Here is a 12,857-nt window from a genome sequence, read left to right on the forward strand (position 1 = left end):
GGGCCGGGTGGCCGGGGTCCCGGGCCCCGCGGCGGCGGCAGCGGCGGCGGCGGCAGGATGATCAAGCTGTTCTCGCTGAAGCAGCAGAAGAAGGAGGAGGAGTCGGCGGGCGGCACCAAGGGCAGCAGCAAGAAGGCGTCGGCGGCACAGCTGCGGATCCAGAAGGGTAGGGGGTCGGGGGATGGGGGCCGAGGGCCGGAGGTCAGGGCCTGTGGTAGGGTGATGAGGTCGCCGAGGGTGAGAGATGGGGGGACATGAGTGTAAAGAATAGGACGTCAGGGCTTGAGGTTTGGGGTAATGGGGGAATCAGGGATAGTCACTGGGGGAGTCAAAGATGGGAGCCTGGTATGGGGGTTTTAGGATATTCGAAAGGCCTGGCATCTGGTATTAGGGACCCGGAATTTGAGGGTCAGGCGATGGAGGGGGGTGGGGACTCGAGAGTCTGGGAGTCAGACAGGAACCTCGGTTTGGGGTGACAGACGAAGAAAAGAGGGATAGCGGTGGCCAGAGATTGGGGATATGAGTGGAAGAAGATTTAGTGAGTTATGCTACGGTCGCTGGGAATCTCAGAGTCAGAGGGCTGGACTAGGTGAGGGGGCCCGGGACTCATGGGTCTGAGGGTCAGACTGCAGTCTGGGGATTTGGGGCAACAGGTGGAGAAGGGAGGGAGAGTGGGTGCCAGGAATTGGAAGTAGGTGTGAAGGAGAATTTAAGCTATGGTGTTGAGAATCTCAGAGTCAGAGGGAGTGGGGTGGGGGTAGAGCCCAGGGACTTGAGAGTGTGGGGATCAGATGGGATCTTGGATTTGGGAGACAGGCAAAGAAGAGAGACAGTGGGAACTAGGGGTTGGTGTGAGTGAGACAGTGTATGGGGCATAGGGTCCTTTAGTTTGCCTGGACAGGTAGATACTGGAAAGTGGAGGTCATGGCTGGGGAGCCTGGGGTTTGGGATGGTCAGAGGCTGGGCCAGGGGCTTGGGGGTGGGGGCACCTGGGAGCTGGGGGACACAGCCACAATTGAAGATGCATGTTTGGAGTGTGCTATGGATCCAAAAGCGCCTTCCTATAGACTGGGGAGGGAAGAGGGTTGGAGGTGTGGAGCACAGCCCAGAACAGAGTTCCAGGGGTCCTAGAGGAAGCTATGGGGGCTCTGCTGACACCACCACCCCCACTTGAATTCCTCTCCTTCTTTCTGTCTCCTTTCTCTGCTGTCCAATCACAGACATAAACGAGCTGAACCTGCCCAAGACCTGTGACATCAGCTTCTCAGACCCGGACGACCTCCTCAACTTCAAGCTGGTCATCTGTCCTGATGAGGTGAAGGCCCACATGTTTGAACTCCCAGGAGCAAACCAAGGGTGGCCCCACCAGGGGGAGGGAGTCCTGTTCTTCACATCAGGCCCCGAAGGAAAGGGTCTTAACACCTTCTTATCTCTCCCTCCCTTCCCAGGGCTTCTACAAGAGTGGGAAGTTTGTGTTCAGTTTTAAGGTGAGTTCCAAGCAGGCAGGGGTGGCTCCCTGGACTGAGGAGCCAGCAGCTGAGGCCCTGCCAGACACGTGTCCACCTCCCCTCTCTTTTTCTGGAGTCAGGTGGGCCAGGGTTACCCGCATGACCCCCCCAAGGTGAAGTGTGAGACGATGGTCTATCACCCCAACATTGACCTCGAGGGCAACGTCTGCCTCAACATCCTCAGGTGAGGGCACTGGCTCTCCATTGCCCTTTACAGCCCTGCCTGTTCAGTCCTCTTTATGGATACTGCATCAGTCTCTGTCCCTTCCCTCCCCCTGGTGGTCTGTGTCCCTTCATTTTCAAGTCACCTGCCTCATGGCCTGACCTTGGCTTTGTTTCTGGCCTTCTCCATGCCTACCCCCACTGTCCCGTGCCCTGGGCCTGACCTGTACAGTACCAGCAAGGTCTGTGGCAGCCTTTCACTCACAAGTCCCTGACCCTGATGCTCTTTGCCCACAGAGAGGACTGGAAGCCAGTCCTTACGATAAACTCCATAATTTATGGCTTGCAGTATCTCTTCTTGGTGAGTAGGGGTGAGTAGTTAGGGCTGGGGGAGGCTGGCCTTCTGTCCCTTTGCCTGTTGACCTCCACCTTTACTGGCCACAGGAGCCCAACCCTGAGGACCCACTGAACAAGGAGGCAGCCGAGGTTCTGCAGAACAACCGGCGGCTGTTTGAGCAGAACGTGCAGCGCTCCATGCGGGGTGGCTACATCGGCTCCACTTACTTTGAACGCTGCCTGAAATAGGGTTGGCGCATACCTGCCCCTGCTAGGGCAACGAGCCCTGGCATCCCCTGCAAATATTTATTGGGGGTTTCAGGTGGGGGGTGTGGGGTGGCCAATGGGGTAATCTCTTCCTTGGCCTTACCTCCCCTCCCTGCCACCTGCCCCTAGTTATTTTTTTTTTTAACCACCACGTGATTAAGGTCGGCGCTGCCTCCCCCGACCCACTCAGCAATGGGAAATGAATTGGCTTGTCTAGCCCCCCTGCTGGGTGCTGTCCAGCCCCCACTCTGGGCTGTGGGGTGGGTGGGCAAGGGGCCTGGGTAGCCGGGCGGGCAACCCACCCCTCCACCACCGGAGGTCCCACCAGGCTATTAAAGGGGAATATCACTGCATGGCCTCTGCCTCTTCCTTTTGTGGGGTGGGAGGGGCACTTGAGGTCCACCAGAGCGCCGAAGCAGGGGGTGGAAAATGTGTGGTCCCCTACAACAAGCTGCCTGGTGCCTGGGGCAGTCTTGGGGGTGGTTGGGATACCAGGCCCTGAGCCTTGCCTTGGGTAGGATGAAGCCCATTATGGAATAAGAAGTGAGGGCAGGATCGAGTGACCAGTGGCTTCCTGGTCTATGTAGGCCGGCATAAAGTAAAGCACACAGCATCTCCAGTTTTGCCCCTTTCTGTCTCAGGTGGGCCCTCCTGCCTAGTGCTGTCCAAGGCCTCAGGCAGAAGTCAAGGTCCCACGGATGAGCTGGGCTTTCAAATGTGACGTAGTATTCCACGCGGATACGCGCTGTGGGACCTCCGGGGTGGCTGCACGGAAGGCGCCCAGAGCTGCGACCCCGGGCCTGGCTCTTAACTCAGGCAGGACTCGAACCTGCGGAACTGCTTGAGACAGTCTGCAGATAAACGGAAGCTGGTGCGCATGCGCACAGATCCCAACTTCTTCCAGTGCGCGTGCGCACGAGCGCTAATGCCACCTCCCAGAATTCCGGGTGCGGGCGGGGCGTGTTACGTCAGGTTGTTTAATCCGGAAACGGCGGCGACGGCAGAGTGAACAGAACCGAGGGGCTGTCGGTGGGTGCGCCGGGTCCTGAATAAGAGAACCGTGACCCGGAAGCGGAAGCAGGTTCCCGTCGCAGCTCCGGTGAGTGGCCCCCGCTGGTCCCGGGCGGGCGTGCGGTTGGTGGCATAGGAGGGTTTCTCTTCGCCCGGGCGCCTCGTGCCTTGCCCCTCCCTAGGACCCTATCGTCATCATCGGGGTGCCCCGCACAGCCTTGCCCTTGTTGTGCAGAGCCCACTGACACTCCCAGGCGCTATTCTTGGTGTACATTGTGCCCCAGCCTCCATCATCCCGTTCTCGGTGTACAGGGTGCCCACAGTACCCCGATCCTTGTTCTCTGCACGCAGGTTCCCTCCTCATTCAGGAGCCCCCAATCCTAATACCACTGTCTTCAGCTTCAGAGGCCCCATATACATCCTGTTCTTGGCACTCAGGGCCTCCAACCATCCTGCCCTCGTGGTTCAGGGTCCCAAATGCCCCAGTGCGCCCACCTGGGCCTGCAGTGGTGGACGACTTTCAGGTCTGGCTGTCCCCATGTTCCTAGCTGTTCCCTTTTAGTCTCTCATTCATGCCTCCTGTCCCTGCTTGCCCCTTCCCATTTTGTCAGCCCCGTGACCCTGCTGTGCCTCTTGCCCTCCTTCTGAGCCCCATGATCTACAACTAGGCCACACATCTGTCCCAGGCCTGCCAGCTGGCTCCTATCATCATGGACCTGTTGTTTGGGCGCCGCCCTCCTGTCCCTGCTTGCCCCTTCCCATTTTGTCAGCCCCGTGACCCTGCTGTGCCTCTTGCTCTCCTTCTGAGCCCCATGATCTACAACTAGGCCACACATCTGTCCCAGGCCTGCCAGCTGGCTCCTATCATCATGGACCTGTTGTTTGGGCGCCGGAAGACGCCAGAGGAGCTGCTGCGGCAGAACCAGCGGGCCCTGAATCGCGCCATGAGGGAGCTGGACCGCGAGCGACAGAAATTAGAAACCCAAGAGAAGAAAATCATTGCAGACATCAAGAAGATGGCCAAACAGGGCCAGATGGTGAGTGCGAGTGGTCGGGAAGGGTGTCACATACCTCAGGCAGGCTATATTGGCAGCGAACCAGACAGGACACCAAAAGACAGGTGCTTTGAGGAAAAGGAGTGAAAATAAGGGTGAGTGAGGCTTCCCTAGTGTAGGGATCTGGAAGGCCACCTCCAAGAAAGTAATATCAGAGCCAACAGTTGAGTGACGAGGAGAGTGAGCCTACTACAGAAGGTTCAGGCAATGTAGGGATCTGGAAGGCCACCTCCAAGAAAGTAATATCAGAGCCAACAGTTGAGTGACGAGAGTGAGCCTACTACAGAAGGTTCAGGCAGGGAGAGTGTCAAGAAAATGGAGCAGTAAATGTTAGATGAGAGCAAGGTTAACCCACAAGAATAAGCTTTGACCAGGAGGCCAGGGAGAAGAGAGAAACAGCCAAAACCACTAGGGAGAGCATGGAGAAACAACAGAGTCTTTGACCATGACAGGGTTATGGCCTGAACATCTGGTCAGAAGAGGTGCCATTTCCCAGGATGGGCAAGGAAGATATTTGGGAAGCAAATCAAAAGATAAGCCTCAGATAGGTTTGTATGATTCTGGATAAAGTGTGAGGTGTAGGCTTGTGTCAGGTTTTTGTCTTTGTCTAGACTGGGGCTAGAACTGGAGAAATGGGTGTTGTAAGTCAAGGGAGTAACTCTAAACATGGAAGAAAAGGATCCTCTAAGGAGGGAGACTTCCTTCCAGCATTTAGGGATCAGTGGTAAGAAGGACCTTACAAAAGAGCCCAGAGTGGTGGCCCAAGGGGCAGGAGGGTGATGTCAGGAGAGAATAGTGGTGACCAGTGGGTTCAGCGACATGGAGGCTTCTGCAGACCTCAAGAGGAACAGGGGCACTATAGCTGGTGGGAGTGCCAACGAAGTATAGGATTGAGCAAAACCCCACTGCCTCATCCTCGATACCCTTGTCTACTCGGCAGGATGCTGTGCGCATCATGGCAAAAGACCTGGTGCGCACCCGGCGCTATGTGCGCAAGTTTGTGTTGATGCGAGCCAACATCCAGGCTGTGTCCCTCAAGATCCAGACGCTCAAGTCTAACAACTCGATGGCACAAGCCATGAAGGGCGTCACCAAGGCCATGGGCACCATGAACCGACAGGTGCGCCTCTCCCAATCTCCCTTCCCGCCCCCACTGACCCACAGAGACCAGACTTACCATCCCCCCATTTCCAGCTTAAACTGCCCCAGATCCAGAAGATCATGATGGAGTTTGAGCGGCAGGCAGAGATCATGGATATGAAAGAAGAGATGATGAATGACGCCATTGATGACGCCATGGGTGATGAGGAGGATGAAGAGGAGAGGTGTGGAGACTGGGTTCTAGGGTGGAGATGTTTGCCTGGCCCTCGCCCATGCATGCGGACCTCACCAAGCTTCTCTTCTCTATTTCGTAGTGATGCTGTTGTGTCCCAGGTCCTAGATGAACTGGGGCTGAGCCTGACAGATGAGCTATCAAGTGAGTTCTCTAAACCCTGGGGGGTCCCATTTCCCACCCAAGACCCAGCCACAGTCCTGAGTTGCTCTCCCTGCATTGCTTCCGAGTTTTCCTAACACCCACTCTCTCTGCAGATCTCCCCTCCACCGGCGGCTCACTCAGTGTGGCTGCTGGTGGGAAGAAAGCAGAGGCCACAGCCTCAGCCCTGGCTGATGCTGATGCAGACCTGGAGGAGAGGTTGAAGAACCTGCGGAGGGACTGACCACCCCCCTGCCACCCCAGGGGGAGGGGGAACAGGTGGATGCTGAGGATGTTTACCATGCTCCTCTGTAATAAAAGATTGGACACTAGTTCCTGAGCCTTTGTGACTATTAGCCTGATGTGGGGCCATGAGCAGGAGTCATGCAGGTAGAGCTTAGTAAGGAGACAGTTGGAATGGGGCCAAGTGCAAGATTTGTTGGGGTTAAGGGACTGGAGTGGACAAGTCAAGCCCACCTGGTACACTGAAGACTTATGGGCTAAAGGTCAGCTGTGGGCCCTGCTCCAGCACCCTTCCCAGTCTCCACTCCTAAGATGGAGGACAGTCGAAGCCAACAGATGGAGGTAGAGATAGCCAGCTTGACTTGGGGATTCCTCTCGGGCTCAACCGGACAGTAGCCAGGAGGCAAATTTAGATCACTGTACAGCCAAGCCACAACAAGTCAAAACAAGGATGATGAACATACTTCTGTGGTTCAGAAACACTATTTGGATTCATTCTGTGAGATATACAATCCCCACCCCCAACCTTATTACAACTTTTTTTTTTTTAAAGATGACCGGTAAAGGGGTCTTAACCCTTGACTTGGTGTCAGTACCATGCTCTCCCAAGTGAGCTAACTGGCCCTCCCTATACAGGGATCTGAACCCGTGGCCCTGGTGTTATCAGCACCGCACTCTCCCAAGTGAGCCATGGGCCAGCCCCTTGTTACAACTACTAACAAGGGCGGGGGCAGGGCGGGAAGACCCATCAGGAGCTTCAGCAAGAACAGGAATGGAATACAACTACATACACATACAGGAGGTTTCAACCCACCCAGCTCGCTGCGGTACCTCCATCTAATGACGACAGATAGCTACAGCTCCAAACCCCAGTAAACACTCAAAGAGTAGCCATCATGAGGTGCACCTGGAGCCTCACCCTTCCTACCCAGGACAAGTGAGCCAGGCCTACTCACCCACAGGGTACCACCTGGACAGCCTCTAGTGTATGCATCCTTCACCCTGTGTGACCCAACATCAGAAAGGCCCAGGAGGGATGCTCTTCTCCACTCCCTGGACACCCAAATAAGCTTAAACAGGCTAAGGACAAGGTCCCCAAGGGCCACCAGTGCTTCAGGAGGGTGAGGAATAGATGCAAGCCGAGACCAGGCCCCGGACCACAGCCCCCACCAGCCAAGGCCTGAGGAACTGGTGAAGTTTTTATTAAATCCACAGAAGTAAAAACCATTATTGTGAGGGACTGGGGAATGGGTCCACCAGGGAGTGGGATTCAGGCCACCAGGGGATGGGGGAGTGGGGATGGGGTGACAGGACAGAAAACAGAGTCTGGCTAGACTGGCCATGGGGGACCCCAGACTCAGGGGCCATCGCCAGAGCCTCCAGACAGCTCCTGGGAACTCAGGCCAGCACCAGGCAGGCTCAGCGGCGGGGGTTCCACCAGCACAGCAGAGAACTTGGTGTCACCGAAGGCCTCGTTCATGCGCGTCTCGAAAAAGCGCTGCAGACCGATGATGGACTGCACATCCGCCTTGTCCTGGACCAGGGAGGAGCACAGTGGGTGGGTGGATGGGTCCTCGCTCTTACACCACCACCTCCCCCTGCCCTTAGCACCCCCATTCGGCAGGCTCACCTCAGTCAACTTGTTGAACTGCTTGAACATGCGGCCCACATCCTGGGCAAACTCCTGAGGGGAACTATAAGGGGGTGACAACTTCTCCTGGAGGCGGGCGCGGATCAGGGTCAGGTCCAGGGTGCCACCAGGCTGGTCCTGCAGGAAGAAACCACACGCATGTTGAGAGTGAGGTTCAATGGCCCCATCTCTCCCCTCTCCCCCATCCTAGGACTCACCAAGGAGAAAGTGGAGTCAGTAGCCAGCTGGTGCAGGGGGCGGCAGGGCTCATGGCAGAAAAGGGCCAGGAGGACGCGCTCACATTTCTACAGAAAGACCAGGGATGTCAGAGCTGCAGGAGAGTGGGAGGGTTAAAGCAGCTGCACAACTCCCCACCTGAGTAGCCCTGGCACTCACTCGCTGGTTGGCTGACGAGAGCTTGGCCACCACTCCAGTGCTGTCAGCACCATCCAGGCTGAGGCTGCCATCCTCCTCCTTCAGGTCAGGGAGCACGTGGCAGAGTGAGCAGCTCCACTCCTCCCTAGGATGAAGAGAGTGAGCTGCTGCACAGGACTCTACCCAGCCCTCCATGCCATACCCAGACACCACCCAGGCCCCACCCAGCATCACACACACCCTGGCACATCTTGCAGGGCAGGCAGGTGGCAGTCGAGGTGAAAGCAAAACTCGCATTGGTTGCACATGACCAGATCGCCTGGCTTCTGGCAGACACGGCAAATGGTGGCACTGTCATCCAGGGTGCCAGGGCCACCAGTTGGGGCTGAGGTGCCATCAGGAGCCACCACCTCCAGGCCCGAGCTGGTGCTGCCACTGGGTGAGGCCAGGCGGGGGCCCTCAGCACCAGGACCCTCTGCTAGAGCCATCAGCACAGGCTTGGTCTCAGGCCCCTCAGCAGCAGCTGGAGGGGCTCCAATGGCAGCCTCCGTCTCCTCCTCCTGCAAGGTGGTAAGAGGTGTCCAAGAGGGTCCAAACCTGAGTGGCAAGTGTCATCCTACAGTCACGGTCCCTTGCTCACCTTGACGATTGCCATGCCAGGCAAGGGCGGGGCACCAGGAGCTCCTGGGGGTGCCGTCCCAGGCTGGCCAGCAGCCGCAGCCGCAGCCCCACGCTCAATAACAATGAGGTTGTAGTCCTCAGTGGTGCTACCAGGGAAGACTTTGAAGACGGGCGGCTGGCTATCAGCTGTGAGGTCCAGGTCCAGGCGTTCAAGGCTCACCCGTGGCACCTTGCGCATGAGGCCACTCACCTCACCCTCACTGGAGCGGGACCTATAGGTGCAGCCTGGTGTGAGCCCCCATCCATCCCCAGACCCACCATCCCAGGGAATTGCAACACTCACCGCTTCACACCTGACACATGGGGCTCTGCACTTGAGTAGGGATCATCTGCTCAAAAGATTAAAAAAGAAAGAAACAGCAGGTTGCAGTGGACACAGGGCACTGGTGCCCTTCTGCTCACCTGCCAGGCAGACCCAGTTACCTGACCCAAAGCCATAGCCTTCCTGCACCTCCATGGGCTGCAAACAGAGCAGAACAGGTGGATCTTAGAGGGGAAAGTATCCTGCGGGACCCAGTCCCCTGCCCTTCCCTGGGTCCTCTCCCCTGCTCACCTGGCTGCTGCCAGAGCCCTGCTTGCTCAAGGGCCCTGGGGCTCTGGGAGGGGCCATAGGCGCAGGGCCTGTTGAATTGGTGCCGGGACGTTCTGCCACAATCTTGCCTGCAGAAAGGAAAGAAACAATTAAGTGCATAAGTACACACTCCTGGAGAAGTAACAAGATAGTGCAGGGACAAGACTAGGACCCACCGAAGGCCTCAGCACTCTTGGTCCAGGCATTGAGGTCCCACTGAAACTTCATCTCACCATGTGGTTCCACGGGATCCACAATCATCTTCAGGGCCCGGTGTAGCTGGAAGTAGATCGGGGGGGGGGGGGGGGGCACATAAGCATACATGGCAATGAATACGGCTCGAGGGTGCTGTGCTGGGGGTCACCTGCCTGGAGCCTACCACCTGGGGGCCCACCAGCACACACCAGCTTCTTAGAAAGCAATAGGGCTGTGTTATTGTCGCTCTCCAGAGCCCAAGAAGCGAAGCGCAGGATGTGCTCCTGGTGCTTCTGGATCTTGGTCATGGTCCAGTGCTGCCGCTCTAGGCGCTCCTGCTGCCCCTCCGTCACCTTCTGCAGGTGGAGAGGAGATGAGGTCAGCGGGGAGAGCACTAGGATCCTTCTCCACCGTGGTCAGGACCAACAGCCAGAAGAGGGGGCCCAGGGACCCTCCTCCCTGTACAAAGCTTACCTGGGCATCATTGACCAATACACGGCCCCGCTTGTTCAGCTCCTTCATGATCTGTAGGATGGCCATCTTGACATCCACCTGCACACGCTTCTGTACATCAGACACCTGGCGGATCCTAGAGGAAAGATAGGTCAGACCAGGCAGGGTCTCACCAAACTGCTAACGCCCACAGCCCTGGCATCCACACTTACGAGCTGCGAACCTCCTTGGTGCTCTTCTGCAATGTTGCATGCTTGTCCCCAAGGCGCTTCACCAGTGAGGCCAGGAGCTTGCGCTGGTTCCTCACTGCATCCTCCAGGAACTGGTACCTGAGAGAAGAGACATGTGGGCCTGGGCATTGAGCCCAGGAATGAGTGGCACCCACCCTCCCACTGTGCTTTGGGACTCACTGGTGGTCCTTGTGGGCATTGAGCTGACAGTCCCGGCAGGTGAGGGTGTCACAGCTCTCACAGAACAGCACGAGGGGTTCATGCTTGTGCACGTTGCAATAGACAGTTCGTTCACCATCCCGAGACTTGGCAGGCCCTAGGCAGCAGGAACCATGAGGCTAGACCTTTTCCTCAGCCACCTCCAACTCCGGCAGCACAAAGAGCTTGGGGCCTCATTTCCTGCCTGTCCTGCCACCCTGGGCCAACTATTGTAAAGACTTAAGAGGGCCTGTGGCAATGGCTGGGAAGGAACACAGGCCTGCAAGCCCAGCTCCTTACTCCCAGAACCCTTTGCCCCAACCTGGCTAAGAGAAACCACACCCTTCCTTTCAGCTTCTGGGAGTGATAACATAAAGGGTACGGATGACAGCTTCTGGCAAAAGAGGACCAACCCCTGCTGTTCCCTCTACTGAAAACTTCTCCAGATGGGACACAAAGACTTCTGTCTACATGCCATGCTCCATTTGACTCCCTTTCTCCTCTGTTCATGGTAACCTGCTCTTTTTTTTCCCTGATGGGAGAATGCCAAGATCCCTTATAACCCATATGGGCAAACAAGGGAGCCTTGCAGAGCTTTTTCACACTAGGAGAGGCCAAACCAAGATCCTTAGAATGGTGTCAGGATCCCTATCTGGGGCAGAATCCTGGTGCTCAGAGTAATGCCACCTCAAGTCAAAATACCAGTAACCCCCAGAACCTGTCTACCCATTAGAAATCAGATTGGGCACACTGGTCCCTTTCCTCCCCAATGTACCAGCTATATCCGAAATATATTAACATAAGTACAGGTCAATCAGGCACTGACTTCTCCAACGCTACCCACTCCTGCACCCTGACCCTTTGGCCTGCAACCCCTGCAGAACCCTGCCCATCCCTCCTGGCTCCTCATGCCCCACAGCCATCACCTCCACCCCCAACTTCCCACCAATGCTGTCCTCCAGGATGGAAGGAAGGAACCCTAGCCAAAAAGCCACTCACTGGAGGATTCTAGGCCAAAAACTGGACTAGACTCAGGAGAATCTTCAATTCCTTCCCATATCAAAGTCAGCCATGCCCAGAAAATCCTGGAAATAACTGAACTTCGGGTAGGACACTGCCAACTCACAGCTAAAAGTAAAACGTTTCCAGGAGTAGCTATCACCAACAGCCTAAGGGTTCTTAAAGCTTGTCAAGAAGCACTGTCCCAGAATCCTCATTTCCCCTAGCAGAGTCTTAAGACAGATGCCAGGCAACCCCAGATCCAACAAGCCCCTCACATCTTGCCTTTCCCTGTCTGAATATGCTAGGCCCTCTAACAAGACCTACTCTTTCCTTGGGGGTTTCCTTGATAAGCCACTTTAAACTTTCTGCAAACCCTGAAGCACACTGAGGGTGTCCCGTGCCTCTCTTGCCTGTGGCCTTTCCCTGCCTCCCAGACCTCCTAACACTGCACACCAGAGCCACAGCCTCCCTGCTTTTGAAGTTCTGCCCTCAAGCGCTTCAAGTGGCACACCCTAGAGAACAGCCCTAAGACCCATCAGCTACTTGTAACTACCATTATAAGCAGCTGAGTACACACATAGGCCATTTCCGCAGCCACCTTCGTCTCACGTACCAGTGGAGCGCACAGTGTGGTCCTTGGTGTACTTCACCCGCTGGTGCGCCTCCACGCACGTCTCACACAGAGGCTCGGAGCACTCAACGCAGTAGCTGGTGGCTGGGGCATTATCCTCACAGCTAGTGCAGCACTGCCAGGCAAACGCAGGGTTAGAGAAAGCAAGTACACCTGATAGATCCACATCAACATCCCAGGAAATGCAACCTCAGATTAAGGTGGGTGCCTTGACCTAGCCTAAGCAGCCCACGCAAAGCCTTAGAGAGTAAGGAGAGTAACACCTAGAGCTGGTGCCAGGCAACTCCTGGGCAGATGCCCCTTCCCCATGGCCAGAGACATCCTGGAGGTTGGTGGGGTAGTACGCACCTGGTTCGCATCCTGGGCATCAGTGGCAGCTTTGCTGCCACTATCGCGCATGAAATAATTCTCCACGATGTCTTTGGAGAAGCACTGTTGCTTGCACACGGGACAGTCCACCACTGTGAGTAGCAGGGATATGTGTGAGACCATTGCATGTTCTCACCCAGGCTGTGCCCCGACACCCTGCTGAGCCCAAACCACCATCCCTGGCAAAGCCAAACTCTCCCCTCCCTAAGCCTGCTCCCCTCCAACTTATGTCAGGCATCGTACCTCAGCACCAGGCCAGGAACCCACCCCCAACGCCCAATCTGGGTAAATACTGTATGAGTCCCCCATCTCTGCACCGAGTCGGGATCAAAAGCTGAAGATGGGGGGAGGGGCGGCCCCCGGCCACTCCGTACTCACCAGAGCTGTCGCCCGCAGCGCTGCCGTCTCCCGAGCTGTTGGTGGCGGCGGGCGCAGCGGGCCCGAGGCAGGCACTACAGGCCGAGTA

General features: G+C 56.6%; 3 protein-coding genes across 4 annotated transcripts; 2 read left to right on the forward strand and 1 right to left on the reverse strand.

Moving 5' to 3' along the window:
• Positions 1-6: 6 nt before the first annotated feature.
• On the forward strand, positions 7-2,626 carry UBE2M (ubiquitin-conjugating enzyme E2M). Its single transcript, XM_008578962.1, has 6 exons — positions 7-166; positions 1,221-1,315; positions 1,449-1,487; positions 1,589-1,692; positions 1,968-2,031; positions 2,115-2,626. The coding sequence occupies exons 1-6, from the start codon at positions 58-60 to the stop codon at positions 2,253-2,255; spliced, it is 552 nt and encodes a 183-aa protein (XP_008577184.1). The 5' UTR covers positions 7-57; the 3' UTR covers positions 2,256-2,626.
• Positions 2,627-3,226: 600 nt separating this feature from the next.
• CHMP2A (charged multivesicular body protein 2A) lies at positions 3,227-6,145 on the forward strand. 2 transcript variants are annotated; one of them, XM_008578964.1, is made up of 6 exons: positions 3,227-3,372; positions 4,130-4,321; positions 5,280-5,459; positions 5,534-5,664; positions 5,755-5,816; positions 5,930-6,145. In XM_008578964.1, exons 2-6 carry the CDS (start codon positions 4,154-4,156, stop codon positions 6,055-6,057), a joined length of 669 nt encoding a protein of 222 aa, XP_008577186.1. In that variant the 5' UTR covers positions 3,227-3,372; positions 4,130-4,153; the 3' UTR covers positions 6,058-6,145. The 2 variants fall into 2 exon arrangements, with proteins under 2 accessions (XP_008577186.1, XP_008577185.1); XM_008578963.1 differs by lacking the exon at positions 3,227-3,372 and adding an exon at positions 3,771-3,808.
• A 1,061-nt stretch (positions 6,146-7,206) lies between these two features.
• On the reverse strand, positions 7,207-12,850 carry TRIM28 (tripartite motif containing 28). The gene is made up of 17 exons (XM_008578965.1): positions 12,770-12,850; positions 12,371-12,483; positions 12,005-12,137; positions 10,372-10,507; positions 10,174-10,290; positions 9,983-10,097; positions 9,718-9,864; positions 9,490-9,604; positions 9,296-9,402; positions 9,166-9,202; positions 9,026-9,071; positions 8,702-8,954; positions 8,302-8,621; positions 8,083-8,206; positions 7,905-7,991; positions 7,687-7,824; positions 7,207-7,590 (listed from the first exon to the last, which is right to left on the reverse strand). The coding sequence occupies exons 2-17, from the start codon at positions 12,419-12,421 to the stop codon at positions 7,414-7,416; spliced, it is 2,103 nt and encodes a 700-aa protein (XP_008577187.1). The 5' UTR covers positions 12,422-12,483; positions 12,770-12,850; the 3' UTR covers positions 7,207-7,413.
• Between the last annotated feature and the right edge of the window lie 7 nt (positions 12,851-12,857).

Source organism: Galeopterus variegatus, unplaced genomic scaffold, assembly GCF_000696425.1.
Source record: "Galeopterus variegatus unplaced genomic scaffold, G_variegatus-3.0.2 Scaffold1792, whole genome shotgun sequence".
Classification (NCBI taxonomy): Eukaryota; Metazoa; Chordata; class Mammalia; order Dermoptera; family Cynocephalidae; genus Galeopterus; species Galeopterus variegatus.

What these genes read in the sequence shown, in the direction of transcription:
- UBE2M (XM_008578962.1), top strand. Translation starts at nt 58, where the DNA reads ATGATCAAGCTGTTCTCGCTGAAGCAGCAGAAGAAGGAGGAGGAGTCG. An exon ending in TGGTCATCTGTCCTGATGAG is followed by an intron (nt 1,316 to 1,448) that starts GTGAAGGCCCAC and finishes CTCCCTTCCCAG; the next exon opens with GGCTTCTACAAGAGTGGGAA. An exon ending in GTCTGCCTCAACATCCTCAG is followed by an intron (nt 1,693 to 1,967) that starts GTGAGGGCACTG and finishes CTTTGCCCACAG; the next exon opens with AGAGGACTGGAAGCCAGTCC.
- CHMP2A (XM_008578964.1), top strand. Translation starts at nt 4,154, where the DNA reads ATGGACCTGTTGTTTGGGCGCCGGAAGACGCCAGAGGAGCTGCTGCGG. An exon ending in TGGCCAAACAGGGCCAGATG is followed by an intron (nt 4,322 to 5,279) that starts GTGAGTGCGAGT and finishes TCTACTCGGCAG; the next exon opens with GATGCTGTGCGCATCATGGC. An exon ending in CCTGACAGATGAGCTATCAA is followed by an intron (nt 5,817 to 5,929) that starts GTGAGTTCTCTA and finishes CTCTCTCTGCAG; the next exon opens with ATCTCCCCTCCACCGGCGGC.
- TRIM28 (XM_008578965.1), bottom strand. Translation starts at nt 12,421, where the DNA reads ATGCGCGATAGTGGCAGCAAAGCTGCCACTGATGCCCAGGATGCGAAC. An exon ending in AGGCTATGGCTTTGGGTCAG is followed by an intron (nt 9,072 to 9,165) that starts GTAACTGGGTCT and finishes TCTTTTGAGCAG; the next exon opens with ATGATCCCTACTCAAGTGCA. An exon ending in TCTCGTCAGCCAACCAGCGA is followed by an intron (nt 7,992 to 8,082) that starts GTGAGTGCCAGG and finishes GTCTTTCTGTAG; the next exon opens with AAATGTGAGCGCGTCCTCCT.